This window comes from Macaca thibetana, chromosome 2 (genome assembly GCF_024542745.1).
Source record: "Macaca thibetana thibetana isolate TM-01 chromosome 2, ASM2454274v1, whole genome shotgun sequence".
Lineage (NCBI taxonomy): Eukaryota > Metazoa > Chordata > Mammalia > Primates > Cercopithecidae > Macaca > Macaca thibetana.
This window is the reverse complement of record NC_065579.1, coordinates 184,314,750-184,332,071: the sequence shown is the minus strand read 5'-3', so window position 1 is coordinate 184,332,071 and position 17,322 is coordinate 184,314,750. Positions and strand designations below refer to the sequence as shown.

General features: G+C 32.6%; 1 protein-coding gene across 4 annotated transcripts in view; it reads left to right on the top strand.

The window, feature by feature from the left end:
- The window catches only part of CADM2 (cell adhesion molecule 2), a 1,083,199-nt gene that overhangs the window by 934,556 nt on the left and 131,321 nt on the right, over positions 1-17,322 (top strand). For all 4 annotated transcript variants that reach the window (XM_050782110.1, XM_050782111.1, XM_050782109.1 and 1 more), the window contains one exon: positions 3,209-3,379. In XM_050782110.1, coding sequence (XP_050638067.1) covers positions 3,209-3,379 — 171 coding nt within the window. The remainder of the gene's footprint in view (positions 1-3,208; positions 3,380-17,322) is intronic.

Here is a 17,322-nt window from a genome sequence, read left to right as displayed (position 1 = left end):
CCAGGATGGTCTCGATCTCCTGACCTTGTGATCCGCCCGTCTCGGCCTCCCAAAGTGCTGGGATTACAGGCGTGAGCCACCACGCCCAGCCTACAGTTGTGATTTTTGAGGGAAAATTTACATACATTGAAATGAACTAATCTTAACTATAAAATTTTGACACAAATTACAAAGCAGATGAACTCACACCCCTTTTGATGTAGAGCATTTCCATAACTCCAGAAAACCCGAATATATTCTCTCCCAGTCAGTTTCCCACCCGACTCACCAAGAGTGACCACCGTTTTGACTATTTAAATGTCCAGAAGATCTAGTAGAGAGAGTAGGAGGAGTGGATTAGAAGTGGATTATGAAAGAAATTCTGCAAGTTCCTCTGTTTCTTGTTGGTTCTCAAGGTTTTCTAGTCATTTCATTAACACATTACATAATATATAGGACGTGCATATTTTGAAATATGTAAAATGAAGATATGTGTGTGTGTATATATATATTTTGAAATATGTAAAATGAAGAGAGATGTGTGTGTGTGTGTGTGTATATATAGATATATATATATAATGTCCAGTGGAAGTTTTTGAAGAGGAACAATTAAAAAATAACGAGAGAGAGAAAAAGAGAAAAAGATGGGAAGAGTAAGTGCCAACATTCCCAGTCCACCTTTAGTTATGTCTCCAGTGTCAAATGTTTGCACTATACTCTTGCTCCTCAAAATATGGTCTGTGGGCCAGCAGCAGACTCTCAGACTCCACACCCTAACCTACTGAATGAGAATCTGCATTTTAACAAGATCATATGTGCGTTGCATTTTGAGAAGACTATTCTTAATCACCGTGTAATATAACTGTCATGCAAAAGAAAGGAAAATGAATAGAACCTGAAAGAAGGATACATATAGTATCAGCAAATAAACTATGCAATGTAAAGAAAATTTCTGTTGACTCTATAACTGTGTAATGCATCGTTATTTTAAAAATATAGAACAGGAAAGTAGAGATATATTTTAAGTATCTTTCCTATTCATTTCTTTGGGGAAGAAGGTCAGCCTAAAATATGAGAAAAGATACTATGATTGGCTCTTTTCAATGTTTTTTCTGTTCATCTTAAGGCTTCGGGTAACCCTATAATCTATCACATTAGCCAATATTAAAATCAACAAATTTACACTTTTTAAAATTTTACTTGAATGAGTTCATTAACATTTTATGATTTATATAGTTGCTATCAAATTTTATGTGTCCAATTAATATTACATTAAATGCTACTTTTGTAAGGGAAACAGCTAAAAGAAGCAGATGTGTGAGTTCTTAAAGTGCAGCTGTTATAAAAAGTAAACAACCAGCAGTAATACTTTGCAGTAATTTCTCATATATTGTGCAGCATAATTATAAGAATCATTTGTCAAGAGATCGATATTTTCTCACTCTGACACTGCTTAGAGCTAGGAACAAGTAAACATTGGGCACAGAGTTATAAAAAAAGAAAATAAATGTAAAAATGAGGCAACATATTTGTATAAATCTATGAAACTGAAAAGTAAAAGAACCTTATAATATTTTAAATATAAGCAAAGAATCATTAATGCATCTGAATTGTTCTGACATATTTTGGCTGAAAAGTCATTGTGTCTTTTATTTAACATTTTTTAATGGAATTGTACCTAATTTTCAAGTGCCAAAATCTTAGTAAATGACTTTAGTAAAAATGAGATGAGATATTTCACAGGACACACGTTTATAAAAAATTCTGCATAGAATTCTGTCTCCTGCATGATTTACTTTCAGTTAAAAGATGGAATTGAGATTTCATGCTTCTGTTCTCCTTTCTAAATGTTAGAGATTTTCTTACTCTTCAGAATTGCCTAACATACATAAAACATTTTGAGGTAAAAATCTTAATTAGGTCGTTTTCCCTTAATATGTGAACCCAAATACAAACACATTTTCAAGAACAAGACATGTCTATCCATTTTATGTTTTACTAATGGTTATTTTATTTATCTTTAAAATCACTCAATATGGTAAATTCATACTTCTGAAATAAGTGATAGTGAACCTTGCATATGTCTATTAATCAAATATTACATGCAAATCCAATCTTTGCATAAGGCACAAAGATTGAGAAACTGAATTTATTCATTTTTGTTATTAATACATTTTAAAATGTTTTTAAAATAAATTACTTAATATGTGTTAAAATCAAATATTTTATGTGAAAGGACTTATTTCCTGACAATATCAAAGTTTATTTGATACTGAATGATGTAAAAAAATGACAGAAAGCATAAGAAAATTGAATACATTTTTCTATCAACTAAATTTAAGATGTTGTTATAATGATACCTTAACCTTATCCTATCAGTTTGATTTCTAAACCTTTAAAAATTATCCTCTTCTTATCAGCTACTTCAGACTTGAGAAATTACAAATTAAGCAAAGTATTATTAAACTTCTTTTCCACAGAGTACAAATAATCCTTTAGTGCACCATTTAACGATGGATCTAAATCATGCACAGCAAGTTTAAATATCGATAAATGAATTCACATCTTGTAGAAAGTACTCTTATTCATGCTGAAATAAATTCCTCAGCCAAGTGAAGAGCATTCATCTCAATGTAAATTTCACTGCAAATATATACTTAAGTATTCAAAATATTCAGATGACTGTGCTCCTTTTCTTTCCAAAGATGACAACTTTCTCATCCTAAGTATTCTTTAGCAATTTATGTTCACCTCACATTGTTCATGTTAAAGTTATATTTCAAATGCATTGTGCTTTATTTTAAGCACAGCCATATGCTTTGCCCTTCCCAACTGTGCTTGTGGCTCAGAAAATTAAGATTATGTTTTAGTAAAACTTACAGCTAAGAGAAAAGAAAGACTACTTTTGTAAGATGACATACATTGTTTTAATGGAGTATGTAAGAGTATCTTGTGACAGATTATAAGCTAGGTAAGCCTGAGACCAAAGAAATAAAATTGCTGCGCCCTACCCTTTTATTGTCTTTCTGGATCTAACCCTTAGAATTTATTTTTAAAGTAAGTATATTTTTATTTAATTGCATTGAAATAGATTAAATGTTAAAATCACAAATGTTTGCTTCTTAAAAATTGATAAAGATAGGGAGAAGGTGTTTCCATTATCTTGAATAAATGCAATCTGTTTTATTTTGAAAGGTGTCACATTTTAAAATTCATATTTTATTTTCAGATGTAAAATATTTAAAAGAAGAGGATGCAAATCGCAAGACATTCACTGTCAGCAGCACACTGGACTTCCGAGTGGACCGGAGTGATGATGGAGTGGCGGTCATCTGCAGAGTAGATCACGAATCCCTCAATGCCACCCCTCAGGTAGCCATGCAGGTGCTAGAAATACACTGTAAGTAAACACTGCTTCCCCCTCCTTTATCTCTGCAGCAAATCTCTTCATCTGCATCTCAGATCATTTCAAAACTACCTGAAGTCATAGTAAAGGTGCAGTAAAATCCACAGCAAAATGAAGTAAAACTACACTCGCTGGTATTAATCAGGTTCAAAGGAAAACACTCCTTGCCTGAGTTTCATTTGTAACAGTGAGGAACATTGAAGGAGATGTATAAGGTTAATACCCCTATGTTTCAAATTGTGGCTTTAGGTAGGTGTGCACGTAAGGGTGGGGGAGAAAAAGTGGTAATTTGGGCAAAATCACTGAGAATTGGTAATCTGAGAGGGCTTTGATGAACAGTGTTATATTAAAATAACTTTATCCTATGCAAATGTGGCTTCTCAGCTATGCTTTTTAAAGTTAGACTAGTTTTACCTTCTTTGTGGTATATACTAATGTTGTATAAATATAGGAACATATTTATTATGTTTTCTTCATCATCATTATTCATAATCAGTAAGAACAAAATTAATTTTGTGAATCTAATAGACCAGGGGCAGTGCTAAATGTTTTGCTGGTATTATGTCATTGAGTACTCATTTACTAATAGTTGCCCGGAGTAGTTACTCTCATTAGTCACAAGATACACACAAGGATTCTGAAGACTATAGAGGCTGAGTCACACAACTAGCAAACTTGTGATCATGGCAGTTTTAGTACTTAGCAAGGTTTTAGTAGACAATTATATATACTAATCAAAATAAAAATGAATGAATTGAAATATGTGAAGTAAAATATAAAAGAATAGAGGATAGGAGATAATATGTTCTGAATTGCAGTATTGGATTTTCTAGGTATGGGAGATAATATGTTCTAAATTGCAGTATTTGATTTTCTAGGTAATGAAGATTTTGTTTTCTCTTTCTATTTGTGACAAAATTATAGCTTGAGCTTAGAATTTGTGTGTGATATGCAATTACACCAAATCCTAAAATGCTAAACTCTAAGTACTGTTTCAATATGTTTCATTGCATTTTGTTTTCATTTATTTGTTCAACAAAATTTTTTAGCGGCTACTATGTAATAGGCATTGTTTTGGGCACTAGGGTTACAGCAATGACCAAGACAAACAAAAACACAAATTGAGTTTGTCTCCAAAGTGTCAAAATAATCACCTCCACTATCACCAACAAACTTCATTTCTCTTACAGCCTCCATTCTAGGTAGGGATGAAAATAAATAAATAAATGCAACATATCACATGTTACATATTGGTAAGTACTAAGTACATATTGATAAGCACATGGCAGCAAGGAAAATAAAGGAGAGGAGGGCAGTCAAGAGGCGGAAATGGAGATTAAGGAAAGCGAAAGCGACTATGTGTGTTGGTGTAATGCAGAGGGAAGGGCAAGCACAAAGACCCTGAGGTAGCAAGTTTACTGTTTTTATTTCTAGGAATAGCAAGGGTGCCAGTGATACCGGAGTAGAGTGGACTAGGAGAAAAATACAGAGTGTTAGGAGAAAAGATTGGAGAATTGCCAGGTAAACTAGAATTTTTTGGTTACTTTTTATTTGGAAAATATAAAGCTGACTATAATATGCTTATTGTTTTAAAAATTATTCTTAGTTTAGTAGTTATTGAAAATACTATAATGTTTAAATGATTTCAATTAGGTTAGTTTTAGTAATTTACTCCTATTCTCCTTAAAGCAAATTCAGAAAGAAGCATACTGTGGCGCCCACATGGAGATTATCTGTCAATTTTGACATTTATTTGTATTTTGGCTTTGGGAAAATTACTGCAACTGGTTGAGCTTTGGTTATAAACTAGAGGAGTCATTCCTGTAGGGATGTGATGATAAGCTAGAGAATTAATTCCTTGAACTTAAGTCAAGTTCATGACATTTAATAGACTGAATAAATGTCAATTGCCTTCCTTTTCCTATTTCTTTTTCTTACATCAGTGGGTCTCTCAAAATACAAAATTTTTTTAACTATAAATATATTATTATTATTATTATTATTATTTTTTTTTGAGATGGAGTTTTGCTCTCTTGTTGCTCAGGCTGCAGTGCAATGGCGCGATCTCAGCTCACCGTAAACTCTGCCTCCCAGGTTCAAGCAATTCTCCTGCCTCAGCCTCCCGAGTAGCTGGGATTACAGGCATGCGCACCACCACGCCTGGCTCATTTTTTTTTTTGTACTTTTTAGTAGAGACGGGGTTTCTCCATGTTGGTCAGGCTGGTCTTGAACTCCTGACCTCAGATGATCCGCCCACCTCGGCCTCCCAAAGCGCTGGGATTACAGGTGGGAGCCACGGCGCCCGGCCGTGTAACAATATTTTTAAAGGACCCGTATCAACAGCATTTTAATTTAAACTCTTTAATATTTACATACAAAGCAAAGTAAAACTAAATTTAAAATAATAGTTGACTACTTAGTTAACTGTAAATTCCAACATATAATTAAATAAAATAATAAAAGTCAGTCATAAGAGCTATGAAGACCACTGCCAGTCACAGATCACCAAAAGTCTACCAATAGTCAAGCAAAACTAGATTTATTTAAGTTTCTTTGGCTAAGGAGAAAACACAGCAGATGAATCTCTGGATGGAGGTAAGAAACAGTGAGAAGAGACTTGTTATAGGAGTTAGGCTGTGCTTCTGGATTGTGTGTTCTCAGGATTAGGAGCATGTCAATGATGAGTGTATGAGTAACTTTAGCTAAAAAATGAAAATATTGTAGGTTCATTATTATAAAGAAACAATAGTTAATTATGCAAACTTTTGTGGACATCAAGGGTCCTGGTCTCTGTCTTGTTTCACTCCTGGTCATAAGATGAACTTGTCTTTGTTTTATTCCACGCCACAGTCACAGACTACCTTTATTTGATTACTCTACACATTCTGGAAAATTGTCTATTGAGAATATTTTAGCCTGTATGTCAGCTGCCAAGGTCATTTTCATGACTTTGGAAATCCAAAATGGAAGTATTATACAATTCTTGAGCATTTTAGCTATTAACCATATTTCAATATGTATGAATGAGTAAAAATTCATGGAGGAAGGCAATTGAATTATCTAATTTTTAAAGGAAGTTTTATATTAAAAATGTTACACTTTTCATGGCTAGCCAATTAAAAATAGCATCTCATTCTATCACGGTTTAATATGTAAATGGCTAGAAGGCAGAAACCAGATCTATTTAAATTATTTTCCTAGCATCTAGCATACCATCATTCAAGTACGTGAAGTTAATTAAAACTGATGATAATGCTAAATGTTTCTTTAAGCATGCAGAACATTCCCCAGAGACTAAATGAGTAGAGGGTGGAAAGGAGACATTGAGCAACAGTCAGCGTCAAAATTAGAGCAAACGGAGCAAATCCATGTGGTCTTCATAAAGATCTTAGAATAATGGTAACAACATCTCAATGGTTGTTTCCGGAGACAGTAGATCATGGCTGCACATAGATCCACATGTGTAATCTAGATGATATGGAACTTTCCATGAATGAGAAGAGGGAAAGTAGAGCTCAGGCTTGGAAAGGAAGAAGATGGGTTAATCTAGGATTTATGGAGCATAAGTTTAGTAGTTCTCCATTGTCTGACAATATTCTTGTGAGGAAAATCCTAAAAGGCTGGCCCAAATGGAGGAACATTTAGCATTTCGGATCCACAGAGATGATATTGTTTTCAGTGGTAAGTCAAAAGAATAAATATATATTCCTACAATAATGGAAACAGCTATGACTACATCTGAAATAAAAATCCTGTGATATTGTAGAAACCTAAGTTTGGTGAGCAATAAGAAAATTAAAGTTAAGCATACAATGCCAAGAGTATAACAAAAAAAGTATAGCAGGAGGAATTATATTTCAAGAGCTTAACTATGTTAAGTCTATAACCTTGTGATATACAATTTATATGAATCTAGCCTGTAAAATATAACAGAGCAACGTTTTTAAAAATAAAATATTAATCATACATTTAAATGCTGCCACCATGATGAAAGAGATTTCTTTTAAAACTGAAACTTAAGAAAATGAAAAGCAGAACTTTCACAGTGAATCACAAATGCCTGCAGATTTCACATAATCGGGAAGAGCAAGCTTCACAACTGAGCAGTGGGAAAAGCCACTTTTATAAATTAATCAATGAAAACTCAAATTCGTCCTCCCATTTTCACACAGATTTCTTTGTAAAATAACTTTTTATCTGTGAGTTAATTTTTAGAAGAACAAATTGTATGAGTCCGATATTATTTAAATCTCAGTAGAAATAATATATCTGCACTCATAGAAATTACTCTACACAAAACACAGAAAAGAAGAAAATGACTGAATATTCATTTTCTGTATGTATCATTGACAAAAATTACATGAAAAAAACTCAATGAAAATGAAAAGCGCAAGAGACAGAAAACTAAAATATGTCAGACTGTTGCGTTTTTTTCCTGAAAAAGCATTTTAATACTGTAACAAAATAACTGAAAATATAGAAAAATAAGGGTTCAAATTTTAAAAATGTGTGAATAGTAAAGTACATTTTATATGTAATTCATCTCATCATGAAATCTTATGCTATCGTTAATGTTTTTAGTACTTCCTTTAACAGTACTGGGCTTTGCCTATAAAAATGAGTCACTATTTACACATGAAGGTTATTAATGTTTAAAGCAATAAATAGTTAAAAGAGCTTGTAGAGGAGATCCTGCATGTGCACACAAACAATTTGATCTGAGCATCAAGGAAAGGAAGGAATGAGTGGCTGAAGGAAGGAAGGAAGGAAGAGAGGGAAATAAGCTGATGTGTTAAAATTGTGTTTAAATGAAATTAATTAGGTTAATAATGAATGAAAATAAGAAATATATCATGTATATTTAAAATAACAGAAAAACGTGTGGGTCCAATTGTTACTAAAATTATATCTTTTTAAGGGGTTAAATGGTCAATTGACAGTCCTGACCTTTACCTTCTTGATGATTATATCTCTATTCTAGTTACCATGCAAATGACTAATAAAGTCAATCCATTTTTCTCTTAAAAACTTACATTTTTTAAATGTATTGAACTATTTCTAAAGAGATTCATTCCTTTCCTTACTCTCTTTTAAAGATAATTACTTTGTGCCCAGAGAAACTAAATTCTTCCCTGTACTTTTTTGTTACTTTTCTGGACCAATTAATATGCTTGATCAGTTCTCCCTTTAGTTCCAAAACAATGAAATAGATTAAAAATAAGATTCTGATTATAGAAGACAATATTCAATACAGATGGGTTTAAAGTTTGCTAATTCAGTTGTTTATACTGTCTTTTGATTCTCAGATATGAGTAGAGATTCTTTATTCCATGTCTTCTTCGCTGTTGTCCTTTTTCACTTATAAAAAATAATAAAGTTCTTGTTTATGCAGTCTACACTACACAAACCCGTACATTTCTCTAGTCCAGGCCAGTTTATTTTAAATCACCCTGTGTTAGTTATATGCTCTTTGCTTTCACTACCTTTCTGTGTATTTTACATTAAATGTTTCAGGCTATATCGGCCTATCAGATAGGAAGGCGAATGTTCCAAGAAGCGTTCAAAATAGAATATCTCACTCATCTGGCATCTCATTTATGAAATGCTAATTATCTAATTATCTTGTCTACCATAAATTATATATAGTACAAGGGCACAGAATATAAAAGGAAACAGGAAAGGTGAAATGAAAATTATATTTAGGTTACATTTTTTAGAACTGAACTGTTCTTTTGACTAACAAAATGTCATATTTATGCCTGGGAATGCCTTAAAAGAATTTTAATTGAGTCTAAGATATTTCAAAAAGCTAATGAAATGGTACATGTGCTAGAATCATAAGGTGAGGTCTATGCTGTTTAGTAAGAGATGCATTTCATTATGTCAATAAAGATAGCCTAGAGTGTGACCACTATTTGAGATTCCAACAAATTTTTAATTTTTTTCAGAGAAGTTACATCTATGTAAGTTACATATATTACCAACAGTATATATTACTGGCATATTTTGCTTATGGGACATTATTTTTTATTTTATAAAGGATAAGAATAATTATGTTAACTATTAAAAGTAATTGAATCACCAAGTATTTTAAGCCATCTAAAGGCAATGATTCAAAATGTTGTTTTTGTGCCATTTTTACATTATTAATATTATATAACAATTTGTGTGTGTGTTATTAAAACTCATTGAAGAGGATGTATATATTCATGAATGGGAATTCCAAATTGAAAGTCAATAAATGTGTATATAAAATTGACATAACATACTCTCAAATTTCCTAATTAAGCTTATCATCAAGTACACATTCATAAAACTTTTTGGAAGTTTTAAAATTATTTAAAAACATAATTTCATAAAAAGGCAGTAAAACATAACATCAAAATTATGGAATGAATGGATAGTAGAGATGTCAGCAAATCTTTTCAATTATTTTTAAGTCAGTCTAATAGAGAATAAAAACTGGATAAAAATGAGACATAAATAACTGTGACAAGTAAAAATATACATCTTTTTAATACCTAATGTTTTTAACTTTCAATTTAATAACTTATTCTACTTTATGTCTATTTTTAAAAGATAGCTACAGGCATCTTTCTTATTAAAAAAATGACTAGATATTTAATGCCCAATATTTTGGAATTTTTGTATTTCCACTTTCTGAATAAACTATAAACAGATAAACACACACACACAGACACAGACATACACACGATTTCCATGAGAAAAATGTATAGTTAGAAAATGACTGTAATAAATCAATATATTAGACTTTACTGGATTGGCTCTTGATATATTAGGAAAAATTGTCATTGCTATTTACCATCTGGGTCCAATAGTCTGTTTTCCTTTTTTTTTTTTTTTTTTAAATAATATACTTCATTTTTAAGAGCAGTTTTGGGTTTACTGATTAGTTGAGCAGAAAGTACAGAGAGTTCCCATATACACCTTCTCCCCACTCCCCTTATAGTTTCCCCTATTATTAACATCTTGCATTATTGTGTTATTTTTGTTACAACTGAAGAACTAATATTGATAGATTATTGTTAACTAAAGTACCTCCTTTACATTAGGGTTCACTCTGCATTGTATAGTTCTGTGGGTTTTGACCTGTGTATAATGTCATGTTTCTAGTGTTACATCATCCAATTTAGTTCCACAGCCCAAAAAATCTCTTGTGCTCCACCTCTTTATCTCACTTTCCTTCTCCCACAAGACCTGGTAACCAGTGATCTTTTTACTGACTATAGTTTTGCCTTTTCTAGAATGTCATATAATGGGAATTATGCAGGAGGTAGTCTCTTTGGACTCGCCTCTTTCACTTAGCAATATGCATTTAAGGTTCCAGCACGTCTTTTCATGACTTCGTAACTCATCTGTTTTTATTGCTGAATAACATTTAATTGAATGGTTGTACTAGAATTTGTTTATCTGTTCACGTATTGAACAGTATCTTGGTTTCTTCCAAGTTCTGGCAATTGTGAACACAACTGCTAGAAACATCATGCATAGGTTTTCATGCAGACATAAGTATTCAGCTCATTTGGATAAATACCAAAGAGCTTGATTGGACGATTGTATGGCAAGACCATGTTTAGCACTTGAAAGTAAAAACTCACTTTCAAAGTGGCTGAGCCATTTTGCATTACCATCAGCAATAGATGAGAGTTTCTGTTGCTCCATTCTCACCAGTGTTTGGTGAGTCAGTAGTTTGAATTTTAGTCATTCTAATAGGTGTGCAGTAGCATCTCGTTACTTTAGTTTGCAATTCCTAATGATGTATGATATTAATTTTGTATCTGTTTATTTTATTTCTGTATACCTTTTTTTGGTGAGATGTCTAGATTAAAGTTTGACATATCTACCTTGGAAAAGTTTAGATCTTTTGCTAACTTTTAAATTTAATTATTTGTTTACTTATTGATGCATTTTTAAAGTTCTTTGTATATTTTGGATATCAGTCCTTTATTAGATACACTTTGTATACATTTTAATAGTATGTGGCTTATCTTTTCATTCATTTAACAGTGTCTTTTGCAGAGTAAACATGTTTAGTTTTAGTGAAGTCCAAATTACCTTTTTAATGAATTGTGCTTTTAAATCTGTATCTAAAATGTCATAATCGAATCCAAGGTCACTTGGATTTTCTTCTACGTTATTTTGCAGAAGTTTTAGAGTTTTGTGTTTTACACTTAGATCAATGTTTCATTTGAATTAATTTTTGAAATGTGTAAGATCTATGTTTAGATTCATGTTTTTGTATGTGAATGTCCAATTGTTCCAGCACCACTTGTTAAAAAGACAATCCTCTCTCCATTGAATTGTATTTGCTCCTTTACATAGTTGATTGTTTTTGCTTGAGTCTCTTTCTGGGATCCCATTTTTTCCACTGATCTATATGTCTCCTTTTTCACCAATACCTTACTGTTTTGAGTACTGTAGTTTTATACTGTTTCTTGAAGTTGGGTAGTGTCAGTCCTCAGATGATTCTGCTGCTGCTGCAGATTCATCAACATCTTCACCTTCTTCCTCTTCCTTCTCCTTCTTCTCCTCCTTCTTCTTCTCCTTCTTCTTTCTCTTCCTTTCTTTCTTCTTCTTTCTCCTTCTTTCTCCTTCTTTCTTTTTCCTTCCTTCTCCTTCTTTCCCTTCTTTCCTTTCTTCTTCTTCGATATTATAATTATTTTATGTTGGTCAATTTGTAATTATAAATTGTTGTAATTTGTATCACAATTATAATCAAAATGTGATTAATCAATATATTAAACTTTATTAATCCTCAATGTATCAGGAAACAAAATAGCCATATTTACTATCTGGGCCACACTTTTTTGGTTTCATATTCTAAGTAATTTTTTAATAACAAAAGGAGAGAACAAAACAAATTTTATTAGAACTTTTAATACAAAATTTAAACAGAAAAACCTTAATTTTTATTATATATTTTTTGGTTTTAATGGTATATATATACAAATTGAGCAATAATTGGCATGCATGATCCTGAAATATATCCATCTTGTAAATAATGAGTCCAGCTTCAAAATACATCTCTACTGTGTCCTATCTTGTCATTGCTTTTTGGTTCTTCTTTCACTAGCATTGTCAGAATGCAATACTTTAAAAAAAATTTGATGGCTCATAATTTTACCCAGAAGAATAAAATATATTTATTCCATAATTGCCAAACATTTTCCTTTTTAGATTTATAAAGAGCAATTAAAATACAACTAAAATATACTCTTAAAATTTCCTCATCACCAAATGCTTTCAACATGTTTCCATTTACGTACTATGTAAAGTAAATTCTTATGTTCAAAAATCATAAAAGGTTAAAGAACATTGTCATATTTTCCTTTTAGCAAAATCTTATGGTTGCAAAATATTGTGTGATGAAGTCCTTCCTTGTATTAGAAACTGTTCCAACTCATCCATTTTTGAGCTTGATACAATTTATCTACAGTATCAAAAGCAAAAATTTGTTTTACTGTCATTTTAAGAGGCTTGAGCTTCACTATTTTCTCTTTACATTTATCTTCCAATTTTTCTAATAATTTTGGGGTGTCTTTATTAATTTCCTTCTCCTGCCATTATAAGCAGAAAATGAAAAATTGTGAATTCTCAACTGATATCATGGAAGCAAAAACAACAAACACAGTAGCAAACAGAACTACAATGTGGTGTTTTTGTTTTTATACTTCTTTTAAATATTTACAAAAGAAAATCCTATAAGCACATAGAGATTAGGTAACAGTGATGATTTATATCACTTGTATAAACCTTCTACCCCAGCATTGTCCAATATAACTTTCTATGATAATAGAAATGTTCTCTATCTCCAGATAGTAGCCAGTAATCAGCTCCCTGTGGCTACTTGGCAATTGAAGTGTGGGTATTGTGACTAAGGAAATACTATTTACATTTTACTTAAACATAATTGAATTACATTTAAGTTGAAATAGCCACATGTGACTAGTTGTTATTATATGGACATCCCCACTCTTGTATCATTGTATATATATCTATTTTCTTATTATGTTATTCTTTTTATTGTAGTTGGGGATAATTGATGAGTTAGTGGTGAAGTAATACCTAGGTCGCTGAAGTAGCAAGATTTCTCATAATATAAGAAATATAGTGTCACTAAAATTTCATAATGTATTTTAGATTTATAAAATGATTCAATGTTTTCATATCATAATTGCAAAGTAAGCCAATTTTTAAACTATTTTTAAAATTAAATGTTTTCTTTTTATTGGAGGACCTCTAATAAAGGAAGAACACAAGTTATGAAATATCATTCCTTAAACATAGTTAGAACTGTTTCAAATGCACTTAAAATAATGTACCATAGAGTCAACAAGTATAAAAATGTATGGGCCGGCACAGTGGTTCACGCCTGTAGTCATAGCACTTTGGGAGGCCAAGGCAGGCGGATCACTTGAGCTCAGGAGTTTGAAACCAGCCTGGCCAACATGGCGGAAACCACGTCTCTACAAAAAATACAAAATAATTAGCCATGCATGGTGGCATGTTCCTGTCGCCCAGCTACATCAGGGGCTGAAGTGGAAGGACTGCTTAAGCCCAGGAGTTCGAGGCTACAGTGAGCCGAGATGGCACCACTGCACTCCAGCCTGGGTGACAAAATGAAACACCATCTAAAAATAAATAAATAATAAGAATTAAAATGAACAAAAGTGTCGATGCCTTTATTACCTATATTTTTACTGGTACCTTTTGCTTCTTTTTAAGGTCTTCCTTGTGGGCCAGCTTTATGATACAGACACTTTGCTTCTGTTCCTCTCCCAGATACATTCAGTTTTACACACTGCCAAACATGTCTTCTTAAATATTGGTTCTTAACCTGATACTTACAAACCCGAGATGATTTCTTATTGCTTCTAACATAATGTCCAAACTCTACATCTTGACATTCAAGGCTTTTAAAATACAACCAACCCCCTATAGTGCTGGTCTCAAGTATGTTTTTTCAGATAATGAATTCTATGCTTTACATTATTTCTAGATGCCTCATATATAGCCAACTTTTTTTTTTATTATTATACTTTAAGTTCTAGGGTACATGTGCACAACGTGCAGGTTTGTTACATATATATACATGTGCCATGTTGGTGTGCTGCACCCATTAACTCATCATTTACATTAGGTATATCTCCTAATGCTATCCCTCCCCATTACCCCCTCCCCACAATAGGACCCAGTGTGTGATGCTCCCCTTCCTGTGTCCAAGTGATCTCATTGTTCAATTCCCACCAGCCAACATTTTTTAATACAACACTTTGTTCATTTCTCCTTTGCCTTAAATCCCTTCTTTTCTTTCCCTCTAGAAAATCTCTACCAGATCAAATACTGTGTTTTCTCTGGATTATTTTAAATGCCACTTTTCTAAGTAATCTTCTTTGATTCTGACAAATATGTATAATCTATCCATCTCTGGCAACTCCCATAATACATCATCCAGGTACTATCGTGCCTCCAATTTTGAGTTTGCATTATTTTGTACTTTATAGGATTTATCTAATTTATTAGGACTGTATTCCTAGAGGTTGCTGTCTTTGCAGATGTGTAACCCTTGTATAATAGTGGTACTGTGTCTTGTATGCACGGTGATTTAGAAATATTTTTCAAATAAATGAATGATTGCCACAAAAGCATTCACTAACATCAAAAGAAATTTAACACACCATTGAAGAAAAAGTACCTGATAATTTTCAGCATTAAGAAATGTAAGTTAAATGGAAAGTGAGAATTTTACTACAGAATTACAAACGGGAAAAATGAACTAAACATCTTAGAAAAAACACAATTGTACCCAGAAAAAATGAGCATGAGATAGTGCTGGAACGGAAAGAGTCCTGTTAACATTTGGTATGTTAACCCCGCTGCTCCTATTAAGTGGTAGAATTTGAGGTGTGGACTGAGTTTGATTTACAGCTTTTCATTTCAGGAGAGTATCACAATGGCCTAATTCAGAGTATTAAGCATTTACTTCCTTTCAGGAGTAAGCAATGATGTGAGAGAACATAAGCCATCCATATCAGTGCACACAGCGCCACAGTTCTCTAGTAGCTCCCAATCTGTTGTAACAAAGAAGATAGAGATAGATAGATAAATAGACAGACAAATATAAAGAAAATAGGCTGGGCGCGGTGGCTCACGCCTGTAATCCCAGCACTTTGGGAGGCCAAGGTGGGCGGATCACGAGGTCAAGAGATGGAGACCATTCTGGCCAAGACGGTGAAACCCTGTCTCTATTAAAAATGCAAAAAATTAGCCGGGCGTGGTGGCGGTGTCTGTAGTCCCAGCTACTTGGGAGGCTGAGGCAGGAGAATGGTGTGAACCTGGGAGGCAGAGCTTGCAGTGAGCCGAGATGGCGCCACTCACTCCAGCCTGGGCCACACAGTGAGACTCTTTCTCAAAAATAAATAAATAAATAAATAGAAAATAGATAATGAATAAAGTAAATGTAAATATTTTAAAGAAAAGTATGATTGACATTTTGGACAGGAGAATTCTGTTTGGTTTTTGGGGGGCTGGTGTGGGGCTGTGCTGTGCACTGTGGGATGGTTAGCAGCACTCCTGGCCTCTGCTCATTAGATGTTAATTGCTATTCTCTGTTCCTCTAACAAGCAAAAATGTCTTCAGACATTTTCAAATATACTTAGGGGATGAAATTGTCCTCACATGAGAACCACTATTTTGAAGTAAAATAAAAGTGACTTCACAATAGTGAGTTAGTGCATAGTTTTCTTTAGGATTAATGTTAAGTAACAAGAGATCTTTAGATGAGTGTTACATAAATTTAGTTTGGAAACCCTTATGTAATAATATTGCAGTAAGGCAAAGATTCACAAATCTTTCATCTGCAAGACACTTTAAAATTTCTAAATTTCCCTTAGTACAAATTTGCTATCATGAGTTTTTTTTATATTATCTATGGATGAGAAGAGTTTGTGAATAAGAAGAACCTGTTTTTATAAATGAGACAGTGGGTGTATTTTAAAAGAATATATCTATCTGTCAATGAGGAAAACGATGTGTGAGAGAGATATAAGAGTGTACACAATATGCAGATCATATAGAGCCAAAGTCTTGGACTGGGTGCTAATTTAACCAGATAGAGAAAGAGTTAATTTTGATGACTTTAACAGAACATAGTATGAAAAACATCAATTGCTAGTATAGTCTAAGAGAGACTAGAAAACACAAACTCACTGAAATGTGGTTAACATTGGAGAAAAAGGGTCAAACAAATGTATCAGTGTTAACTTCACTCCTCAGAGCATGTTTCGTATACTGTACAATGACAGCAACAGAATTTTCCGTGTGCTGTGTAAGAGTTTGATGAGCCAATGCATACAGAGCAGTTACATCAATGCATATTATTTACCAAGTATTTGATTATTGTTTGCTATTCTTAGAAGATAGTTGTGACAAGTAAATTTGATTTTCTAACAAATTTAACCACCAGTTGGAAAATATATTTCAAAAGACCATTATTCATTTATTTATTTATTCAACAATTACTTAATTGAGGTCCAGTAGTTATTCTATGACATGAGGATAAGTCAGTGTACAAGATAAAGATGATCTCTGCTTTGATAAGCATGCATTCCTAAGAATATGCCAAATACTCAGTAACACCGTTTGAGACTAATACCTAATCTTGAGGTATTGCAATGTGAATGTCACAATGTAAAATATTATAAGGTTACAATGTTATGATTCTAGTGAAACAATGGATAGAAATGGGTACTAGCACTCTTTCTTAGAAACTATGTAAGTGCTTGTCAACTGAATGAATGAGAGTACTCACAGGAACTAATTTTGTGAACAAGTAAAATTATCAATATTATAATTTTCTTTCAACCAAAGACTGTAATATGAGCAATGCAGATGACTGCTACTTTGTGTTATAACCC